The 21,594-nt window shown below is 42.9% G+C and overlaps 1 protein-coding gene across 8 annotated transcripts in view; it reads right to left on the reverse strand.

Moving 5' to 3' along the window:
- Positions 1 to 21,594, reverse strand: part of VPS53 (VPS53 subunit of GARP complex) — a 68,490-nt gene that overhangs the window by 11,634 nt on the left and 35,262 nt on the right. For all 8 annotated transcript variants that reach the window (XR_013958045.1, XM_080629839.1, XM_080629837.1 and 5 more), the window contains 6 exons: positions 20,170 to 20,264; positions 14,855 to 15,097; positions 13,582 to 13,729; positions 12,566 to 12,648; positions 8,961 to 9,039; positions 3,874 to 4,022 (listed from right to left, as the gene is read on the reverse strand). Coding sequence is in view for 7 of the 8 variants with exons in the window: in XM_080629839.1 (XP_080485965.1) it covers positions 3,874 to 4,022; positions 8,961 to 9,039; positions 12,566 to 12,648; positions 13,582 to 13,729; positions 14,855 to 15,097; positions 20,170 to 20,264 (797 nt within the window). In the remaining variant the exon portion in view is untranslated. The remainder of the gene's footprint in view (positions 1 to 3,873; positions 4,023 to 8,960; positions 9,040 to 12,565; positions 12,649 to 13,581; positions 13,730 to 14,854; positions 15,098 to 20,169; positions 20,265 to 21,594) is intronic.

A 21,594-nucleotide genomic window follows, 5' to 3' on the forward strand; every position in this document is an offset into this window, starting at 1 on the left:
AGGCTCCTTCCTTTCCCCTTCTCTCAGACACAGCCACGACCTCTTTCAGTGAATCATCCTTTCCTGGAGAGGCATCAGGGAGAACAATTTCAAACTACTATTGAGAACCAGCTACTGGGCTGCCCCAAACAGCTTTGAATTTGACCACCAGAGAAACAACCTTGGCAACAAAACACAAATAAGAGGAGGGAAACAGGCCCTATTTCCTCCTGCACAAAAGCATGACAGCAGAGATGCAATATATCTGGTTTAAAATCCATTTTTCAGGTGCACAGCTAATTCCCAGAGGGCAATTAGAGTGCTAAGCACGGCTGGAGCTTAGGTGATCCTATAAAATGATCAATGGGTAGCAGCTCTGGGTGCAGCACCTTGCTACAAGCTGAAGAGAGCAAGAAATTAACTCTACCTTTGATCTTACAGCTAGGTCCAACTGTCCTTCCCTCTGTAAGGCCAGACATGGAGCTAATGCTCATGTCCTATATGAGCGAGCCTCTCTTTTTACAGAGTGGCAGACCAGCAGCCAAAGGACGCCCTCCCCTCCCTTTTCTTAATCTTCTATGTAACCACATGGTCTCCCATAGACAGCTCTCTGTCTTGCATGAAACAATTCCCAGGCCCCTTAGGATGGCCACCCACAATCAATGCAGAAGGGTAAAGTGACCTCCCATCCCCACATGCCTGTTATTTCACGCTGCCTTATTGGAAACAGCTTCTCAACTCCAGCAGGACAGACAAGACAAACCCTAAGAACCAAGGGCTGCTCTGGTATTTTGGGAGGTTTTTTTGGACAAGCAGAGACCATCAAGAGCAGATGCACTTAACTGAAAAATTCACTTGAGTCTCTTGCCTAGGCTGGACTCAGTGCTTGGCTCTCTCAGCGTACAGCAGGCAATCCTGATGCAAATAATACGTGCGAATTCAATGTTAATGCTCTGCACGAGGTTTTGTACTCTAAATGCCTTCACTCCCTGCACATCCACAGAGCTAGATTGGATGCCAGAATTCATTTACAGTTTCAGCTATAAAACCAAATCCAGCAAACCTTCCATAGAAGCAGACAAGTCCCCAGCATAATAATAAAGCAGTGCGAGACAGATTAGGAACCTAAAGCAGAGAAACCACAGCATCTGAGAGGCTCCCATCCAACAGGAGCAGCTCTGCCAAAGCCTGTGCTTTCCTAATCCCCTGCACTGCTGATGCATCAAACACAATGCCTTGCTAAGCAAGGCAGACAGAGATGCAACCACAGTCTTGTCTGTCTGAAGGAAGATGAGCTACTGCAGGGCATCATTCAAAGCATCCCGGTGTCACTGAGTCACTGCAGCTGAGAAGGGTTTTGCTTTATACCCCGCTCCAAGGCAGTGACCAGCCCTTGCAGCTTGGCCAGGCTTAGCTCAGCTCACTGTTTCCAAACCTCCAGGAGCCTACTTGTCATGATCTCCTTCCACCCAACTCCTCTCACTAAAAGCACGATGCAAAGGCCAGAACTGGAAGGGTGCCTGCTGCAGTTACCCACCATGCTTGCCTGTTTGTAATGGATGAGCCGTTATTCTGGCGAGGGGGAGAGCTGTTTGTTTTTCCTGTCTCTCGGTTCTAATCTCTTCCTCATTGAGGTCAGGTCACAGACTTCCCAAACACATCCCTGCGTAGCAGCCACGGCTTCACCACTGTGGTTTTTGATTTCAAAGGATAAGGACTGAGGTGCAGTGAGAAGAGAGCCCCTCATCCTGCCTGCAAGCGCCTCCTGGAAAGCTGGCTGCTTCTCACTACTTCATGGGAGTGAGGGTTGCATATTGGTCAAAACAAAACAAAAATGACAAATGAGGTTAGAGGACTGATGCCATTTTTGATGGCCATTTTTCTTCTTGCAGACTTGGCTCAGATCCCTCAGTTTTAAATTTAGTGACTTTAGATGCCTTCTCCCCTGTGGTCCTGTAACTCAACACTAGCGCTTTATACAATCCATTAGAGCTGAGAAGTGGCTGGCAGTTCAAAAAGATACAGACATTAACATATGGAGAAGTACAATGCCTGTTAAAAGGATTTTCAGCGTTGTGGAGCACACAAAAGGCCAGGTATTTATATTGAGCAGGCAAGCATATTCCATAAGAATTCAGAGCGTCAAAAACACAAATGTTTGCATGCATTAAAATGTCATCAGCATTTTGAGTACATCAATACACCCTTACCACTGGGCTAGCCCTCTTTAAATCCAAGTTGTACAGAAGAACTCTAAATAGGATCTGGCAAAAACAATCCTTAGGAACCAAATTTTCACTTCTCCACCTGATTCACAGCACAGTGAACTCAGGACTGTGTCTTCATTTTAATGTGCTGCAGATCAGAGCTGTACTTGTCTTAAAAAAGGTTCTGAAGTAGAGTGCTAGTTTTGCAGGTTTCTGTGCTCAACTATGGAACAAGCTATGATGAAGACACTTGGCTTAGGTGTTCATTTTATCCTGAGTTTACTTGATATGTGCTTAGCAATAAAGTTAAAAGGGAGGCAACTAAGCTGAGGTATTAAGAGTGTGCTCTGAACAGCTGAGTAAATGGGGTTTTTTATTTATCACCATGTTAGTGATACAAAATTCAAGTGAAACCACATAGAAGGCTTAAGTGCAATAAATTTTCACTCAGACAGCATTTCAAACACTGATTATGGGCAACGTCATAATATGATCTATCAGTAACTGCTCCTTAATGCAAACTAATGAGCACCCTGAGACGGAAAAGTGGAATGAAACTCTCAGGTCAGCCTCCCTGCTGTGAGAGCTAACAGTTCTCAGGAGAGCCTTCGGCATCCTTCCCTGCTGAAGCAGGAGCTGAAGCTCCAGTCTCAAACCCACACAGTAACTGCCAGGCCATAGTTTATTTCAGGATGATTAGCTTATTGCAGATGAATGAAACGTTAAAGTATTTTAGAGTGACACATGATATGCATGGCACAGCTCACAAGTCCACCAGCAGAGTCACATGCAACACCAAAAGCAGCAGCTACAACTGGCAGAGTCCTCCTGAGGGCTTTTCTTGGGGCATTGGCATGCAAAGCTCTGCTGGCCAGAGGCAAGCAGGGAAGAGTTCCAAGCATCTTCCCAAAGAACTGAATTCTTGTTTCAGACACACAGCTTCAAAGTTTGGGTGTCCAAGAGATGCTGGAGAGCTCAACCCTAAACCCAGAGGCAAGGGGCATTTCTGTCTCATCTTCCAGTTCTTTCACACTGCTCAACTTTAAGTGACTTGACAGGAAAACACCTAGAATAGTCTCCAAAATCTGAACTACTCCCCTAAATATTCCCCTCCTTAGTGAACTATTTTTGCGCAGAAAAGCAGCTTTTGGACTGTTAGGGCAGAATTACTCATCACGCATGCTCTCCTCCTTACAGTGAAATAGGTATTTTAGAAGTTACATTGAATTAAATGACGCACCAGATTTCTTAGTACCTGGAAGCACCACAGCCTCTTATCACTGAAAGGAAAGTAGGTTCCCAGAGTAGGAGTCATGGCTAATTCAGACATTCAAAGCCTTTTAAAGATGTCCAACACAAAACCTTCTGCACTTGGCAAAGAGTAGGCAGTGATCATCACAATATTTTATGGGATGGTTTAGCTATGTAGGGAAGAACCAACCAAAAGAAATAACCGAGAAAATCTGCCTCAGCAGGAAACTTGAGACAAGAAACTGAAGTATCTTTTAACCTTGCCAGCAGCTGCTGGTGTTTGCTGCCCTAACCCACCTCCCTCTGTGCCCTCTTTGGATGTTCACCCAGACCCTAACAGCCATGATGCTGCACTCTAGAAAGCAAACAGATGATCACATACAGGGTAGTGAGAATCAGAGACCTCGATAAACTCTGTGCCATGTTGGTAACTTACTTTGCAAATTTGATGCAGAACTGAGTGAAATACTTTCTCGTGGAGGCCAGATTATCACGGATGATGGGGACATTCTGTTTAATGTGGAGAATCACCGAGGTGACATAAGGACTCTGGTCACCGACGTGTTCCACGTTCTGCCACTGCATCTGCACAAAGGGGAAATAACAACCAAAGAGACTGTTTAATTCATTAAGATTCAAGCAATAGGTAAGGAAAACTGTACAAACTTCCTGTCCAAAGATCTCTAAGGAATCATTAAGACACTGCCACTGCAACTCACCACCAAGGTCAAGTTCTTCGTCACTACACTGACTGAGCAAAACCTTTCCACAACAAGACAGAAAGATAACCCAGAACAGCCTTTTTGCACCAGAGCAGAGAGAGATTGTGACCAGTAACCTATACAAATGGGGACCACTAGGATTAAAAAGTTTTTGGAGCATGCCAGACTGCCTTAATATTTAACAGTTTCCAGTTTGCCAGGATGAAGTGCCCACATAAATCCTGATTACAGGCATTTGAGAAAATATCTGCAAGCTTGCAAGTCTGGATTCCTGTATGGCAGCCAAGACTTTAATACTGGTGAGACTGATGACAGATAGATGGAAGAGGTAGAAATACTCTTTAAAATCCAGCATAGCTCACACTGAAAATACTTCTTGTGTACAAGCTAGGATGCTCCAGCTTATCCCAAATTCACATCAAAAAAGTATAAACCAAGAAGAGTTACTCAACCTCCCGTTTTGTTTTCATTTACAGTCAGCAGAAATGCAACAGAATAGCCCCTGCGAGCCAGATGTGCAACTCCCTTGACTTTCTCTGAGCCTTATTTGCAGTGAGTACACAGTGAGGACACAATGTAAGTTGTGGGGAAAAAAAGAAGAGGTAACTGGGTAAAGACTGGCCAAGCACCCATGTATATAGCAATGTTTCACCAAGGAACACCAGCATCCAGAAAAGCACTCAGAGCTTTGCTCCTGTTCAGAGACCATGCGCTCCAACTAACTGGAGATGCTGGTCCTCGTCCTGGAGATGAAACAGGAGGAAAACAGGTAAGAAATTAGGGTAGGAAACTGAGCACATGTGGAAGATGAACTTTTCCTTTTGAGGGGTATTTGCCCTCAAACTTGTTTTCTCAAGTTATGGATTTTGCGTGCATAAGTTTTTTATTCCTGGTTTTAATTTAATTATGGCTACTTTGTCCCCTGCAACCCAGCCAGTTCAATTCCATCCAAACAACTTAATAGGCAAGAGAAGCCAAATTCTTTGCAAAACCACAACGTCTGGGAGAGTCTACACATGTCCTACCAAAGCTGTCTTTATTGAAACCAAACAAACAAAACCCGAGCCTGCTCATTTCACATTACCCAGGAAGCAAGCAGGGATCCCTCTCTCATCACCTGCTCTATGGGGTTTTCATTCCATCTTTCATTTGAAGATTGCTCAAGAGACAACTGCTTTTCTACTCCTCATAGTACATGCCATATCCAAGGAAAACACTTTGTGCCTAGTTCCCTGATGGACTTGCACGTTCCCAGCGCTGGCCCTTCTTGACAGACGATGATCCTCAACCAACAGACCATCCCCGTATAGTGGGAACAGCCAGAAAGTGGGAAGGGACTGCTGAGTTGAATTATTGCAACAATAGAACAGTAGCTTTTTCATTTTGTTGGTCTTCATTCCAAAAGCAATACTTTACAACCAAACCTTTAAAGCACAAATAGTAAAAATAGCCCTTTGTGTGTATGTATGGGGGTGTGTTTCACCCAAAGAAAAGACCAGTAGCTTGCAATGAAAGAAATAGTACACATACTGAAAAGTCATCAGAAGAAATATGAGCCCAAGTCTTCTGGTAAAGCTTTGTTCCTGTCATTTAAAATTTATTCCTCTTTCTCCCTCATCCTATGTTTTTCTTGGGATATCCACATAGTTTACATACACAAGCTGAAAATGAGTCCAAAGAACTGGAGCAGTGAGGCCTCGCACTCGCCGGCCAAAGGGAGAATCCCAGCACACAGGGTCTCTGACAGCAGCCAAAAGGCACCTGCACACTGCAAGGACACGGGGCAACGCAGCTGCCTGCAAGGGGAGAGGACCTGGGTTTGAAGCTCTGATGCTACCTTCAGAGCTGGTTTTCATTACAAAAACCCAGGACTGTCAAGATTTTAGGGTGCTTTCTTAAAAAGGGAGGAGAAAAGAGAAACCCTAAGCAAAACTGGAGTGGTTTGGCACATAAGAAGAGCTGCACTACCTTCTGGGCAAGGCAGGGCCTCAAGAGCATTCCTGGGTCTGCCCAGCTGCAGGTGCCCGTGTCTCCATATGTCCCTGTGTTCCCAGAAAGCTAGGAATGGAGTGACAGCACCAAACCACGAGCCACCAGGTCCTTCCTCCATGTCCAGCATCGACCTGGGTCTCCAGCAAAGAGGCTGCTTCATGATTTAATGGAAGATGGATCAGTCTCCCAGTCCCCCCATGCTCAGCAGCATCCCACTGCCAGTTACAGCCTCCAGACTGGGCACGGGGAGCACACGTAACCACTAGGCCAGCACCTTCACCCTTGACCACACATTGCTCATGCAGGAAGAGGTGGGAGGGCAGAGAAAAGCCAGTGGGTGCTGCAGGCAGCAGATATTGCTGCCTTTGAAACTGCCTCCATTGTTTTCCAACACGAGTTCTGGTTTGCACTGTTACACGCTGCACCTTGTCTGAGTGCTAAAACACACCCATGGTGACTTTTAATTAGCAGTTGGCAGCTCTGATTGCTCTGCTCTTGGAGTTTTCCTTGTATGTAATGAAGAGATTATTAAAGCTCCGTGTTTAAGCGCTTGCTGGTGTCCACTCAGTTGTAAAGGAAGTAGGAAATTCTGGCTGTGCCAAAAGGTTTTAGCAAAATATAAAACCCCAGCAAGCGATCGACATGAGTCACTAAAATGTCCCCCAGCCCCACTTACCAGCAGTTTTACATATAAATCAATGCTTAATTCAGCAAGTGAATCAAGGCTTAGCCAGTGCAATCCATAAACTTAATTGGGGCAAAAATATCCCATGTAGATTAGCAGTTCCCTTATCCCAACAATTAAAAATAAAGCACACCAGACAATTTAAGGGCCTGCTACAGATCAGTACAACACATTCTCAGTACTTTATTATCCAGAATATGACAATGGGGTTTTAGGGCAAATTCCTCTCCCACCCCGCTTCCCAGCTCCCCATCCTACAGCCGTGTTTAATCACTCTACACCCACTCTAAAGTTTGGGTAAAGATTAACACCTACACATTTTGTAACATGGGGCCTCCTCATCATTTACCACTTCTTCCAGAACACACAAGGTAAAGAATCAGGGAAACCGAGTACCATTCCCAGCTGAAAGCAATAGTCACAATGCCATTTTCTGTGTTAAATCTCTCTAAGTGGCTTGCAGCCAGAGTCGATTTAGAGGTTTAAGTATTTCTTAATTTACCTCTATAGTTACTGAACATTTTTGCAAGGAAAAAGAAAAGCCAGACTCCAACAAAGGATTGGGAATGTTCAGTCTTGGAGGACACCAGAGTGAAATAAATGAAAAGAAGCTAAACAAAGGAAGAGCCCTAATGGAGTATAGGTCTGGAGAGGGAAATGCCTTCCCAGTACAGGAAAATTGGAATGGATCAGCCACACAGCCTTTACGCCTTTAATATAGACTAAAATTTTACACTTCCAAATACTAACTCTGCATTTAAATAATCAATCATATGCATTTCTTATTCAACTGTCAGTGTAAAAATCCAGCCCTGAAGGAAAGGAAGGAGGAGGGTGAAGGAAAAAGCTCTTACAGCAAACCCAGGTCTAGTAAAAAATCACGTAAATGTGACTCTTGTCTGATGCAAATAGTGGAATGTGTGCACAAGTGACAAGTATTTATTTAGCTAATTTCATAACACTTAACTTGTTTATATATCATCAGTCCCATCACATGTGCTGCATTTTACCAGTGTTCCAAAGACAAAAATAAATGGCTTACCAGCTGCTGCTTTCTCAAGGTTGTGGTTTGGGTATAAACAGTCAGAGCTAAGTGATTCAAATACTACTACACTCTGTAGGTTCAGGAGATCTAAGGAACTGACACAGAGCACACAACACCTGAAGCGCTGAGCCCTTCCTAACAGTGTTATTTTACAGGGGAAAAAAAAAATCCTCTTTTCACTTGGAACACGTACAAGCTCTATTACCAGCTGCATTCCACTTCAAATATTAGCTGGGGGTGGCGGGGCTAGTTACAGCTGGAATACATCATAAAGCAGAAAGCTATTAAAATTCATGGCAGCGAGACAGTGTGTTGATCCTACAAAAATGGAGCTCTATGTTTAATATTTTTAATTAAAAAAAAATAGTTCAATCCACTTTTGTTGTCTTCACCTCTGTCTAAAGCAGTCTGGGTTTTCACAATACTTTGGCAAGAAAACACAGCTCTGCATTTCAAACGTATGAAAGCCAGCAGTGTAACTGCAACAAAATCCTTAAGCACTAATCATATGGGCCTCCCTAGGAATGGCTCCATATGTCCTTGAGAGGATCACAGAAGCAATAGGGCTCAATCTCAGTTCCTTATTACCCTTTGAGTACCTCCATTTAACAGCCACAAACAACCAGACTAGTAAAACTCCTTGTTAAAGGACACAAAGAGAACAGCAAACAAGAAGCTGTAGTTGAAATTTCATGCTAACAAAAGTTTTCCCAATTTGAAAGGCTCTCACTGGCATTAGGAGTGAAAAATAAAGCCTCATGTACTTACAGAAAGTATTTGCGTGTTTTATTGTGTTGCAAAAGACTGAAAGCTCTAATCTGAACAATAAGAGGTTTTGGAGTGAAGGACATATATATAAATGGAGCAATTGCTGCTCTAAGAAGCAAGAAGAAATCAATGTATGGCAACTTAAAAGGATACATTTGTAAATAAAGCAATTGCTGCTCTAAGAAGCAAGAAGAAATCAATACATAGCAGTGCAAAAGGGTATGTCAATTGTGAAATAAAGCCATCAAAGCAACCAAGAACTTCACATGAATCTCAAGGGTACCTCTTCCCAAAACAAATTCACACCCTACCTTGCTCATAGCAGTCAGGGCAGGGTCACAGGCTGCATCCAGGTCCTGCACTAACAACTGTATGCTGTTGGAGATCACACTGCAAAAAAAGTCAAGCATGAGTTTTAGAACAGTACTGAGCGACACAGTGCCAGAACTGGCTTTATTTGACTGTGAAAGGAGGAAAATCATCTACTGGCTGACAGTTGCATTATGCTGTGAATATACATGGCTAAAACTTGTACTGAAAAGGAGGTGGGAATTTCTACATGCTGTTCATCAGAGAGCTACACAATGGGCCTTAGTGTAGAGAGAACATTTTAACAGTAGACCCTTCTCTGTTTTGACACATGGAAGGAGCTGGAGATCAAAGGTGTCACATAGGGTTACCCCCAACTTCACATTAGGAAGATGAGGAACCCCCAGGAACACAAGCCCAGACTTGGATTTGGCTTCAAATTTAATACATAAACCTAAAATTTTATCATCACTCCACTTACTCGCAGCCAATATTCTACTACTCACAGAAACTTGCAAAGAGGATTTCAAAAAGTACATCTGTATGAGTTCTGAACGTGTCTCCCATTTGAGAAGATAAAGGCAGATGTCTTATTTACACTATGTCTAGGATTGCCGCCATCCATTGTTTGAGTTTCTCAAAGACATATACCAGACTAAAGAACATATTAGTCAAACACATTTCCCTCTCTCTTTTTTCCTTAACAGCACAATATTGCTCAGAGACATATCTGATGCCACCATATTATGATGGGCATAAAGGTGCAACTGATCCTAAAAAAACCCCAAGAAACATTGTCTGCAACAGCTCAGACGACCCTTGAGGGCACATAACCAAGTACTCACATTACAGGCAACTTCTTCTAGAAGTAAGAAGTGACTGTGTTTCACTGAGTCAGTACAGTTTTTAAAGAAGTGTAAACTTTAAATCTGCCACAGATGCCTGTTTACAACTTTGGGATTATATATGTAAAAACTGGATTTTACTTTTGCTCTTTCTCCTGATGGTAGCATAGATGGGAATTGCAGATCCGTAAGAAATCTGAACAATGCCTCTTCCAAATAGTTTTCCTCCCCCTCGTCTTCTTTTTGAAGTTCTGGGTACTACTGTGGAGTTCACTCTTCAAAACAGTTTTAAATATCCACCTCCTCATTGAGATATGGCATCACTCACTCTTAATTCTGCTGCTGGGAGCTGGGTCATGTTCTTCCCTGCAACCCACAGAGGTTGTCTGTTCCCTTTCCTAAAGCTCTAGTACACAAAATCTGGAACAGGCTGGCAAGCAAAGGAGTGTTCCATCAGAGCAATTAATTTGTTTGTGAAGGCAAACTCATCCGAAATTAGTTGGAAAAGTTAGTCTGGGAGATGAAGTGAATTCTGGCTTCAAGTTACACAATCTGAAACTTGCATTGGGATAAAAAAAGCCTGTGACCATTTCTGATGGTGCCTCTGCTTGTGCTGGGCACTACAGCATTTACTCCCTTGGGGGATTCCACCAGCTGGACTGAAATAATGTCTCTTGGGCATAGCTGACTCCTGCAGGGCACCTGCTGTCAGTGACTTCTAGGAAAGAGCTGTGATTCAGCACCAAAATGCAACACAATTCTCTCAGTGGAAGGAAAGCGACCTCATCACTTGTGTCCACACATCAGGAGTCTGCTCTCACCTAAAAACCACAAAACTGCAAACAGGGAGAAAAACCTATTTGTCTGCTCTTCAAAATAAATACTGGCTGTAGAAGGTGAATGGTGCAGCAAGAGTGGTGCTGCAAACACAAAGCATCATGACATGGTTCTGCCAGAAGCCACTTCACATCTTTGCCCCAGACAGCACATAAAAATACTTTAGGCGCAGTTAATGAATCCTCAGACAATCCCTGACAGATGCACAGATCAGGAAGCTGAGGCCATAAATGAGCAGTATAGTAAGCTCTTAGTACAATATGTTCAACACTTCAGGCCTTCAAGGGGTCTCTGAACACTACCCATGATCTCACAACAGATCAGTAGGGCAGGGGGGTGGGAATCACAGATGTCTGGATTTAAATGACAATAATTTTCCTACTTTTGAACTTCAAGAAGAGCTCATTTTTCCAACATAGCTATAGAAAATTTTTAGCCACCCCAGGGGTAACCCCCCCATCTCAAGTCAATCGCTTTATACACATCTGGGGTGGTTCTGCATTCTCCTTTCTGCAAAGGTAGAACACTTTCCAGGGTGTGTAAGCAGCAATGTTTTATCACTCTCTTTATGACTGTGCCTAACAAGACATCAAATCCCCAAAGAAACAACTTGTTCAGTGTTGAAAGAGCAAATGCCAGAGAGGTTTATAGCTATGACTTACACTGACAGAAGACTGGACAAAGCACTACATTGGAACAGACTGAAAGTCAATTAAAAAGCCTCTGTTACAAGATGCATCAGGGCTGTCAGCTGAACTTTAAAGCTGTCCAAAACAGCGAACGTGAGCTATACGTTTAAACAATTTCCAAAACACATCATACTGGCTGCCTACAACCAACCGCCTCACAAGGCAGCCACAGTGGAAACAGCAGCAACTCAAGGCAGCTGGCTCTTGATGGACAGGTCATGAGAAAATACAAAGCTCACGCTCTACTTGTCTACGTTAAGAAAACCCCATCATATGGCATATTTTACTTCTACTTCCCAGCTACCTTGCTTGCTTTGGATTAGTGGACACAGCAACCCCAGATTTTGATCAGGGATTTACTCTTAAAAAGGTCTGAGAAATATCTAAAGGGAAGGGAGTCTCTGCAGCCTGGAATGGAGCCTGAGACCATGTAAAAAACCTGGATGGAGATTCAGTGGGATCCTGCCCACTGGAGCAAGAGAAGAGGAATCATAGGAAGGAAGCCTTCTGAAAAAAAATCTTACTGCTGTGTGGGCTGAATCTTAGTTTTAGGGAGGAGGAGAGCTGCTGATAGGGATTATTTTCCCAGCTTTACCAAGGTTTTCTTTTGTCTGATGTGAGGCAAAACAATTTTTTTTGCCTCAATTTCCTTCTCTCAAAAAACATTCAATCTGTTTGTCAGTGGTGGAGAGGATGTCAGAAGGGAATATTTTTAGCATCGTTACGTGAAAAGTTATTTTAATGAATGATAATCTTCTCTCAATTATAATCCCCAAATATAAGATTGGATCAGTCTTTTATGTCATCTGAAATGGGGTTTGATCATACTGACAAGGCTGCTGATTAACAGCGGGAAGTTAAAGCAGGAAGGAATGTACTGAAATAGCTTCCTTTCTTGAAATGTAGCAGTCACCTCTCAGAGCTGCCAAGATGCAAATGATGTTTCGGATGAAAACTCACGATTTCCTTTCCCCTTTCCAGTGCTTTTGTTCCTTTGGCTAGGACGATGGGGAACAACTACATCTAAAGTCTGTACTACTGCTGCTCTTGCACTAGCCAAAGGATGACCATTCCTTCACCAGGGAAATGCCTATGCCTAGGCTACGTATTTGGGTCGGTCCTACTGCTGTCTGGGTCCTACAACACTGGAATCTTGGGCTTGTATTACTCCAGCACCATCTGGTTGACAAACTAGGATTTTGATACATTGTGGAAGGATGCATCTGCTGAACATACATGCTGAAAGTGTCCATCTCTCCCGTCAGGTTGATTCTCTCCACTAGACTTGCATCCACTTTTTCTTTGAGTTTCTCTTCCAACTGTTAGGAAACAAACCAAGCAACAGAAAGATCAGATTTCTTATTTGAAATGACCATTCTTGAAAACTTATATCCTAGAAAAGTCAGCTTTTAAAAACTTAATGTGTGCCCAGACTATAACCAAAACTCAGCCAGTGAACACTGGAAATCTCTCCTTGTTGGACACCCTAAACCTGCCAGGATGGCCTATGGTGGCACCATGTCCTCAAAGAAGTAAACCTCCAAGGTCATTTATGTAACTCTAGTATGACATGCTAATGTACGAGCTCAACACTGTGGCACCTGTCCTGCTAATAAAGATGTTTTTCAACACCCTGCCTGTGCCCGAACTGCAAAGGAGGAGGATTGCCAGTTCTAGTGGTGGAGAGGCCTTGATACAGCCAAACATCGCAGCCCATCTACTAACCTGTGGCATTTTGAAAGCACCTGAATGTAACAAGCACTGGGGCTGCAAAATGTATCAGTAAAAATACCATCTCTCTTCACTTCACCTTGCCCCAATATTTCATAAAAGCATCTTCCCAAACCTATTTTAAATTACTGGTTTTCTTGTTTTTACAAAAGGAGATCATGAACCACAAGGGGTATTTGTTTTAAATTTGGTCCCCAATGCAAAACAAATTATGTAAAAAGTATAAAAGGACTAAATCCGAAACTGATGCTGCAAAGCAGTATTACAAGCAAATGACTTTTCTCAGGTAGAAACAGCAAAAATCAATACTTTTCTTTCCTTGAAATACAGATTTAATAATGTAGGGCTCAATAACCAACAGGATGCATATGGATCAGACAGTACTCTGGGTATTTTAGTACTTCTGGCTCTTCAAGTCTCCACAGCAGCTTAACCCTGAAGTGGGAGCAGCACAGCATCTCCTGACAGAATAGGGGCTGCTGCTGAGTGCCATCCCAGAGGTGCTGTAGAGGAAAGCTCACCTGCTGGGTGGTCGCCAAGCAGTACTCTGCAGTACTTAGGATGCTGCAAATGAGGCACAGTTCTTCTACAGTAAATTTTGCCACTTCAGAGCCTTCCTTTTCTTTCAGCAAACTAGTGATGGTGAGCCCACCACTGCTGCTAGTTGTCCTGGATAAAAAATAAGACAAAACCTGTAAAGCTTTCAGGTGTACAGACACACACTGCAAAATTACTACTAAATCTTAGTGCCGTAAAAAAACCTTGTGACCACAAAGTCCAATGCAACACAGGTCAATGTCATTCTGCACCAAATCCAAACCTGCTATTCTGGTTAAGGAATATCTTTTAGAAAGATAAACAGAATTTCATATCAAGGCTTCAGACAAAGGGCAACTCATTCATTCACAACATGGGAGATGAGAATGCAAGTGGAATAGAGCCCTCCCCAGCTAGCTTCACCTTCACCATCAGTTACTCAAAATCTAATTAAAGATTACAGAAAAATCTCAGTAACTATCAGGCAGCTTGTCATATTTATCTCCTCAGTACTAAACAGATGTCAGCATGCATCTGAAAATGTGGTAACCTGTTTTAAAGACTGATGATATCAACACAGTAAATTATAGAAAATGTGGCTTCTTTCCACTGTCTCCTAGTGATTAACGGCCATGTATCAGCAAAGAAAGACTCAGAACAGTTTAGAGTCAGAAAATTCCCTACCTCCTAACTCTTTAGAATCTAAATCCATAAAAAAAAATAAAAATAGGACAGTGATATTTATCTTGGACAGCAGAAATGGAGCACACAAAAAAACGCACATAAAGAATGCAACTGAGGTCTGATGGAGAATGCACGTTAAATTTATCTTTCCACTTGTCTGGATGTAACCCTCTCCCCTTCCATCTGCAAAAGATTTTACTGGTTTCAGAAATTGATTCTGCTGCTCCCAGGTTCACAAGAGAAACAAACTGAAGATGGGAAATAGCATACAAAATCATCTGTCGTAAAGGTTGGCAGTATCTCAAGGAGCTCCTTTAGCCTGTATACTTACCCATATTGGTGTAAACTCCTAACAATTTCCTGTACTTTCATTGGATTTACATCTAGGTATTTTATTCATACATGTATAAAATGTTACAGGGCAGAGGAAGTTACAGGTAAGCACCACATAAATAAACCACCTCCATTAGAAATTATAATATATATCATGTTGAGCTAAGGCAGTGAAGAATCACAGCAGGAACTGGTTACCCACATAACAGGGTTAAGTGCAATTCTGAAAGCAAAACTCACTTAGGCAAGTTTCCAGACAGAATTTTCCAGGCATACTCTCGAAGGTACTTCTGGAATATGGTGGTCAGGGCTATCATGGGCTCGCCTGTGCTGAGCTGGGAGCACTGCACCATGCACTTCTTGTAGTACACAAAGAGGTCGGCACAGCTGGGCAGGACGGCTCCTCCTTCATCTACGTTGGGCTTGGGGGGACCTTGAGCCTTGAAGTCAGCCACAAACCTGTCAATCAGTTCACCGAGATTTCTGATGTGGGGGAACAATAGAAAGATATTTTAGTATGATGGGAGAGGAAACAAAGGGAAGATAGAGAATAATGTTTAAAACCAGATGCCCTGTCTTGTGATGCCAGCAAACACATTAAGATTCTAGCAGTACAAGGTATTCCAGCCCTTTCTTATCTCCATCCTTTCAGCACAAAGCTCATACAATAATGCGGACTGGACTGATGCGTAATGACCTTTTGTACTCAAGAGTTATAGTGGCAGCTTCAACCTGTTCTCCAGCCACATATAAAAGCTCACAAGTCTGCCAGGACTGGGTTCAGCACATCTGATGCAAGTGCATAAAGTGTATGCTCAAGTTTCATTCCTGGCACCAGCAAAAGTAACAGTCGGGCTTCCCATATCAGTGGCCTCCGGAGCAGACCTCAGGGAATTTAGCTTTTAAAGGGATGTGCTCAAAATGGTGTGCCATTTGCCATTTCTTGGTCCCATTTGGATACCACCTGGTTTTGCACAACTCCACACATCCTTTAAAGAAGTTTTATTTAGCATGAGCACAAAGTGCACTTCCTACTTAAAACTCTTTAAAAGCACAAAACCCCCTCCTATTGTCTCCAGTGATTCATTATAACCTGGTCCTTACTCCAATTTTTGGGTCTTTAGGCAACAATAAACTTCACTCCATCATTTCATCATGACAAAAAGGCTTTTTAGCATGGCAGAGGGCCAGAACCATCAATACAGAACCAAAGAAGTCTTCTGATCTTCGGGAATTCCTCTAGTCCTACTCCTCCAGAGACAGCACATCCGTGTCAGGAACCAAGACCAACTCTCCTGACACCAGAACTCAACTAAGTGGAGTAACCTTTGCCAGATGAACTGAACTACAGCAATAAACCTCCTCCTCCAGACACACAAATACGCACAACCTCCTACAAGGAAGTTTGGCTTTTGAGGAATATACAGACATTTCAGATGAGAATGGCACTCTCCTGACCAAAAGGAGTTCTGAGGTTCCTGTATTTTATATCTCATTTCCATTACCATCTTGGCTTCATTTCCCCTGCTCTCCCCTTCCACTGCACAACCTTCACCCTCCTCACTGCTGAGAGTGTAACTAATGGCTGATCCAGGGTACATAAGTAGAAAGCCAAATCCTTAGAAGGAGAATAGGACAAAATTCATTACTTTATAGTTAATATATTATCATTATTTTTCAGGAGCATACTCAACTGACAGACTTGCAAAGCTGTCCATAGAAGTGAAAACTCTTCTTTAAAAGCCTGTCAAAGAGTTTCAACTGGAAGTGTTCTCCTAGTCTTAAGCTAGCTCATAGGACACCCAGCACAACACTAGATTTCACGCAAAGAGACGGGGTTAGGGTCTCCTGGGATGGATAAAGCATTACCACCAGCACCAGCGGCACAGCAGCTGAGACTCTTCAGCACGTTCTCACTTATCTCTGCCAATGAAAGGGGAAAAAACCTGCCGACAATTAAAACTTTTCCCCAGTTTTTCTCCCTTCTTTTTTTTTTGTCTTATAAAGGAGAAAACCCACTCTGATTCCAGCTTACCAAAGAACCCACAACACTGCACCAGTACAAAAAGTGACCTGTCACTTCCTTGATAAACCCAGATTGCTGTACCAAAGCAAATGAGCTTCTACCATGGGTGATCCACCATGTGCTTGCAATAACAGAGCTTTAAATCATGAAGCAAGGCTCTTTGGCTTAAGCCAGCCTGACAGGCTATTGCAAAGACAAGTAGCCCCTTTACTCATGCTTATTGCTTGCTGCTTTAAGTACTTTACGTACCTCTGATTCTATAGATACACACAGTTCCTCGGCTTTGTTACAAGAACCATAAAAACATCAGGCTGCTCAACTGATGTGATAAATCTCTACACTGGCACCAGCAATTGAACACTGAACCAAAGCATTGATTGTATTTGACCACAGTGAAGCAAAATAGACCTCCCCCTGTAGCTGAAGGAGAGCCAAACAGATGGCTGCTGCAGGAGGGCTCACACGTGCTGCAAGCTGTAGCATTCCTTCAGGTTCCCAAGTAAAGTGGACGTGGCTTGCTCCTTGTCAAAAGTCCCACTAAACTAAGCAGCTGCATTTCCACCTCTGCATCTGCACTCTGCTCCATCTGGGCAACAAAGTGGAGCTTTCTTAGCATTTACCAGCCACCTTTTTTTTCCCCTTCATTCTCTCAGTCTCAAGACACAGTCAGGAATGTCAATGGCCTTCGTTTTTTCATGCTTACTCCACATGTTCTCCTTTTCTCTGAGTCAAAGTGAAATGCATCTACATTTTCTTGGTTCCCCAAGGTCTTGTCAACTGGGATGCAGGAGCAAATGCAGCTGTCATAGAACCTTAAGATCACCTAGTTCCAAACCCCCTGCCATGAGAAGGGACACCTTCAACTAGACCAGGTTGGTCGAAGCCCCATCCAACATGGCCCTGAACACTGTCAGGGATGGAGCTGGGAGAATAGCACTGGAGCTTCATGCTTGTTCTGATTCTAACCTGGACAAACTGCCTGTCAAACGCAGGCTGTAAGGACATGCTCTTATTTCACATGGGCAAAACGTTAGGCTATTGTGCACTAAGGGAACTAATACATTACTAATGCACACTTCAGTTGATGTCAATCAAACTTTCACATTAGTCTCAGTTGGCCGAATACAATATAAAGGCTAACAATCTTTGTGTGGTACAATGGGAGCAGAAAGAATTTGTCAGGAAAAGCCACTGGGAGATGAAACATGAAGAAGGCAGGAGAGCTACAGAAAATGAACATTTTATCTACAGACTCTCAAGAAAGCTCCAAGAAAATCCTCTGGTAGCGCAGATGTGGTATTTCCTACCAGTAGGATATTTAATGGGACCAAGAACTTGCCAAATCTAATCAAGAGAAAATATGAAATGAAATCCAGTAAAGGGGATTTTATTCTGGTTCTTAAATCCATTCATTTCTATATGGCTCCTACCGTTTTCTTTCACTCAACCTATTCAGTGTTTTTCTGTATATCTGGAAATCACAAGAGGAACTACGCAACCCAGCAGCATGAGAGAAGAACATGGTGCTTAGTTAGTTGGTCTGTTCAGTGATGTGAACAGCTGATATCTGCCTAGCATTGGGGAAGGGCAATGGCATTGAGACATCTGGACCACTTGTAGGATAATTTCCATGGACTCGGCATTTTGGAAGCCCGTTTCCTCATGAAGTCACAAACACACACCACAGAGAGAAAGTACCAGTTTTCCGAACAATCTGAATGCACACGTGCATATTTAGCACACTTAACCATGGCTCTGCATACTCTCAGCACTGCAGACCTGACAGAGCTCTTCCTTCACTGCAGCAGAACAGCTCAGCTCACATGTGTATGCTCCTGTTGCTTCTACAGACCACAAACTAGAGCTAAAGATACATATGCCAAAGGGGCAGAAATGAAATCTGCTTCACTGCTAAGAAATCTGATATTTACATTGCAGCTAAGGGTGAAGAGCAGCATCTTTAAAGTCTTTCTTTCAGGTGTCTCCTCTTAAATTGCTACAGATTTGGCACTGTGTTTCTTTAAATGGGTATGGAAGCAATTTTTCAGGAGAAAAGGTCCAGGCTGCATTCTGCCACAGACTTAAGGCAATAATGAACACAACTCTCACACTATTCTTGCTATTCAGAGCCCAAACATACAATTAATTATCTAAGAAATCCTCACTTTCAGACATCAGCAACAGATTCCTCAAAATTCCTCAAAATTCCCCTCAAAGGGGGAAGAAGAGAGAAAATCATAAAGGAAAGCAATTTCTGGCAGACAGGGGCAGCATGGGGAATACTGTGGCAGTATTTCTTTGAACTCCTCACAGCCTGTGGCTATAAAGCTAATATAAACCATCTCATGATTGTAAAGGAAAAGGGAAAAAAAAGGCAACTGAAAGGGCTAGGAGCACAGTGGGGTAGAATTACCAAAATGGGGATTAAAATGGCCCCCCGTGAGAAGGGAAGAAATATTCAAACAAGTTAATGCTCAGTTGGCAGAGGGCAGGGGGGGAAATATCTGTTTCCCTTTGTTACACTGCAGAGCGGAACCTAAACCCAGCATGACAGACCATTGTGCAAGGTTTATTTACTTGTTTAATTTAAAGCATAAAAGGTTGATGGGACATGGGACAAGCTTTTTCAAGTGGCTACCTTGGAGTCTGGGCAAAATCAGGGCACTACAAGCCTCAAGTTATGCCCTCTCTCATGTGTAAGTCCTTCGAAGCTAGAAGGGCATAGACAGATGAGTTACATGAGGCAGGCATCTCTTTCTCCTTTCCAGCCACTAACCTGCACTAAAAGACTGTTTAGAATATTTTCCAACTACCTTCTCTTCCGTTTGGCACTGCACTTGTTACAGAGATGTTATATAAACCCTAGTGTGAACCAAGGTGCACAAGAATATGTGGTGAGAACGCTAAAAACTTCTCAGAGCTCTAAGCTGAAAGCTTCTTTCATTCAAGTTATTTTGCTGCAAGTCAAAGAGGAAGATGAAGAAGGGTTCCAGGGATTAAAGCCCTTGACAAAGTCCCAATCTGTGAGCAATGATAATGCTATCTTACAGACAGTTCATCTACAGCAGCTTTCATCTGAGGATCTCAAATAACTTATTTGTACAAAGCAAATCTTGAAAGTCCTCTGCCAGGAAGCCACATGTGTATTTTACAGAAAAAGCAAACCTACTATTTGTGGAAGACATGAGATGAAAGAAAGGCGTATGTCTGCAGTGGGAATTGAGAGGCAACAGAAGCTATTTCACAAACACTAAGCTTCTTCCGCAGAAAGGCAATGGGCATCGTTCCTGCAGGCCTTTGCAATTCCAAATGAAACCAACATCCACAGCCTTCTGAACACTCATTTTTGCCCAAGCAAAGGTTCCACTCATTCTAACTTCCTTGAACCACGAATACTGCTCCTGAAGAAATCAGAAAGCAGACTTTCAAGAAATGAGTTTTCTGCAGCTTGAGTACGGAATCGAGCACAATCCAACTGCAATGCACTTTCAAACTCAAACAAACCCAAAAGTTCATGCTGGTTACTCACTTGTCCTGAGACTCAATATACACGTAAAGGTGAGGCTCAAAGCACTTGGAAACAATGCCATGGAAAGGGTTGTCAGGGACCTTTGGCTTCTTTGGCTGTAAGAAAACATTTAGAGTGTTGGTTTCAAATGTGCCCTGTAAGACCCAGAAGAAACAGCAATGCAACAGCACAGAAGGATCTAAGTCTTTAGAAATATTACAACACAGAAATTTGCTGTCAAATAATCAAAGGCTTGTAACTGACAGTATATACAGGGTCCACATGTCTAAGTCTTCCCTTCCTCTTGGAGAGCTGCTAGTACTCCAAGGAATTATCTTTTCACTTGCAAGATATTCTTACCCTTAAAGAAAAGGCTGCTCCATGCTAACAGGTTTCAGTAGAAGAACCTTAATGCAGTCTGTAAATAAAACTTTGCTGAACCCTTTGAATAGTACTAAGATTCCACTAGTCACCTCTGAAATGAAACACAGCACTTATTTAGAAGAAACATTGAAAAATCCCTACATTTCAAAACATTAAAAGAGAATAACTGAAAGTTGCAGACTTCATCTGGATGCTTTTATTTAGATAAACAGCATGTAATTACTAGAGGAGCTGGAATTATATAGACAACATTATGGAATGCTTTCACTGTGAAGCATGTTTCTGGGGATGCAAAGACTTGTATTTTAAAGTCAGTTTAGAGCTTTAAGCACATACGATTCGGGACCTCATAGCAGCCTTCCAGTATCTGAAGGGGGCTTACAAGGATGCTGGGGATGGACTATTCATCAGGGACTGTAGTGACAGGACAAGGGGTAACGGGTTCAAACTTAAACAGGGGAAGTTTAGATTGGATCTAAGGAAGAAATTCTTTACTGTGAGGGTGGTGAGGCACTGGAATGGGTTGCCCAGGGAGGCTGTGAATGCTCCATCCTTGGCGGTGTTCAAGGCCAGGTTGGATGAGGCCTTGGGTGGCATGGTTGAGTGTGAGATGTCCCTGCCCATGGCAGGGGGGTTGGAACTGGATGATCTTAAGGTCCTTTCCAACCCTAACTATTCTATGATTCTATGATTTTAGCTTAGCACTGCACTGCTCACAGTGGCCAAGCTCATCTCATTGAAGCCACTGGGTCTACTCATATGCTTCCATCTCCGTATGTTCAAGTACCAGGCTGGGCAGAGCCTTTAAGTTCATTTTTGCCCTACAGCTACATCTTTGTTATTGTTTTTTATTGATAGACAATCTTTCCTGTTGCTCCCTGGCAAGCTGACATGTTTTCCCTGCCTGCAAAGAGGGCTGCAGTGACTCTGGAATGGAATTCTTGCCTCTCTCCACAAAAAAGCCAGGATCAGCTCCCAGCCTATGAAGATATGAATTTTTCCAATTGATTTTTTTTCTTTTAAGCATAAGAAAAGCAGAACAAGAGACCCTCAAGGAAATAC

Source organism: Psittacula echo (assembly GCF_963264785.1).
Source record: "Psittacula echo genome assembly, chromosome: 15".
Taxonomy (NCBI): domain Eukaryota; kingdom Metazoa; phylum Chordata; class Aves; order Psittaciformes; family Psittacidae; genus Psittacula; species Psittacula echo.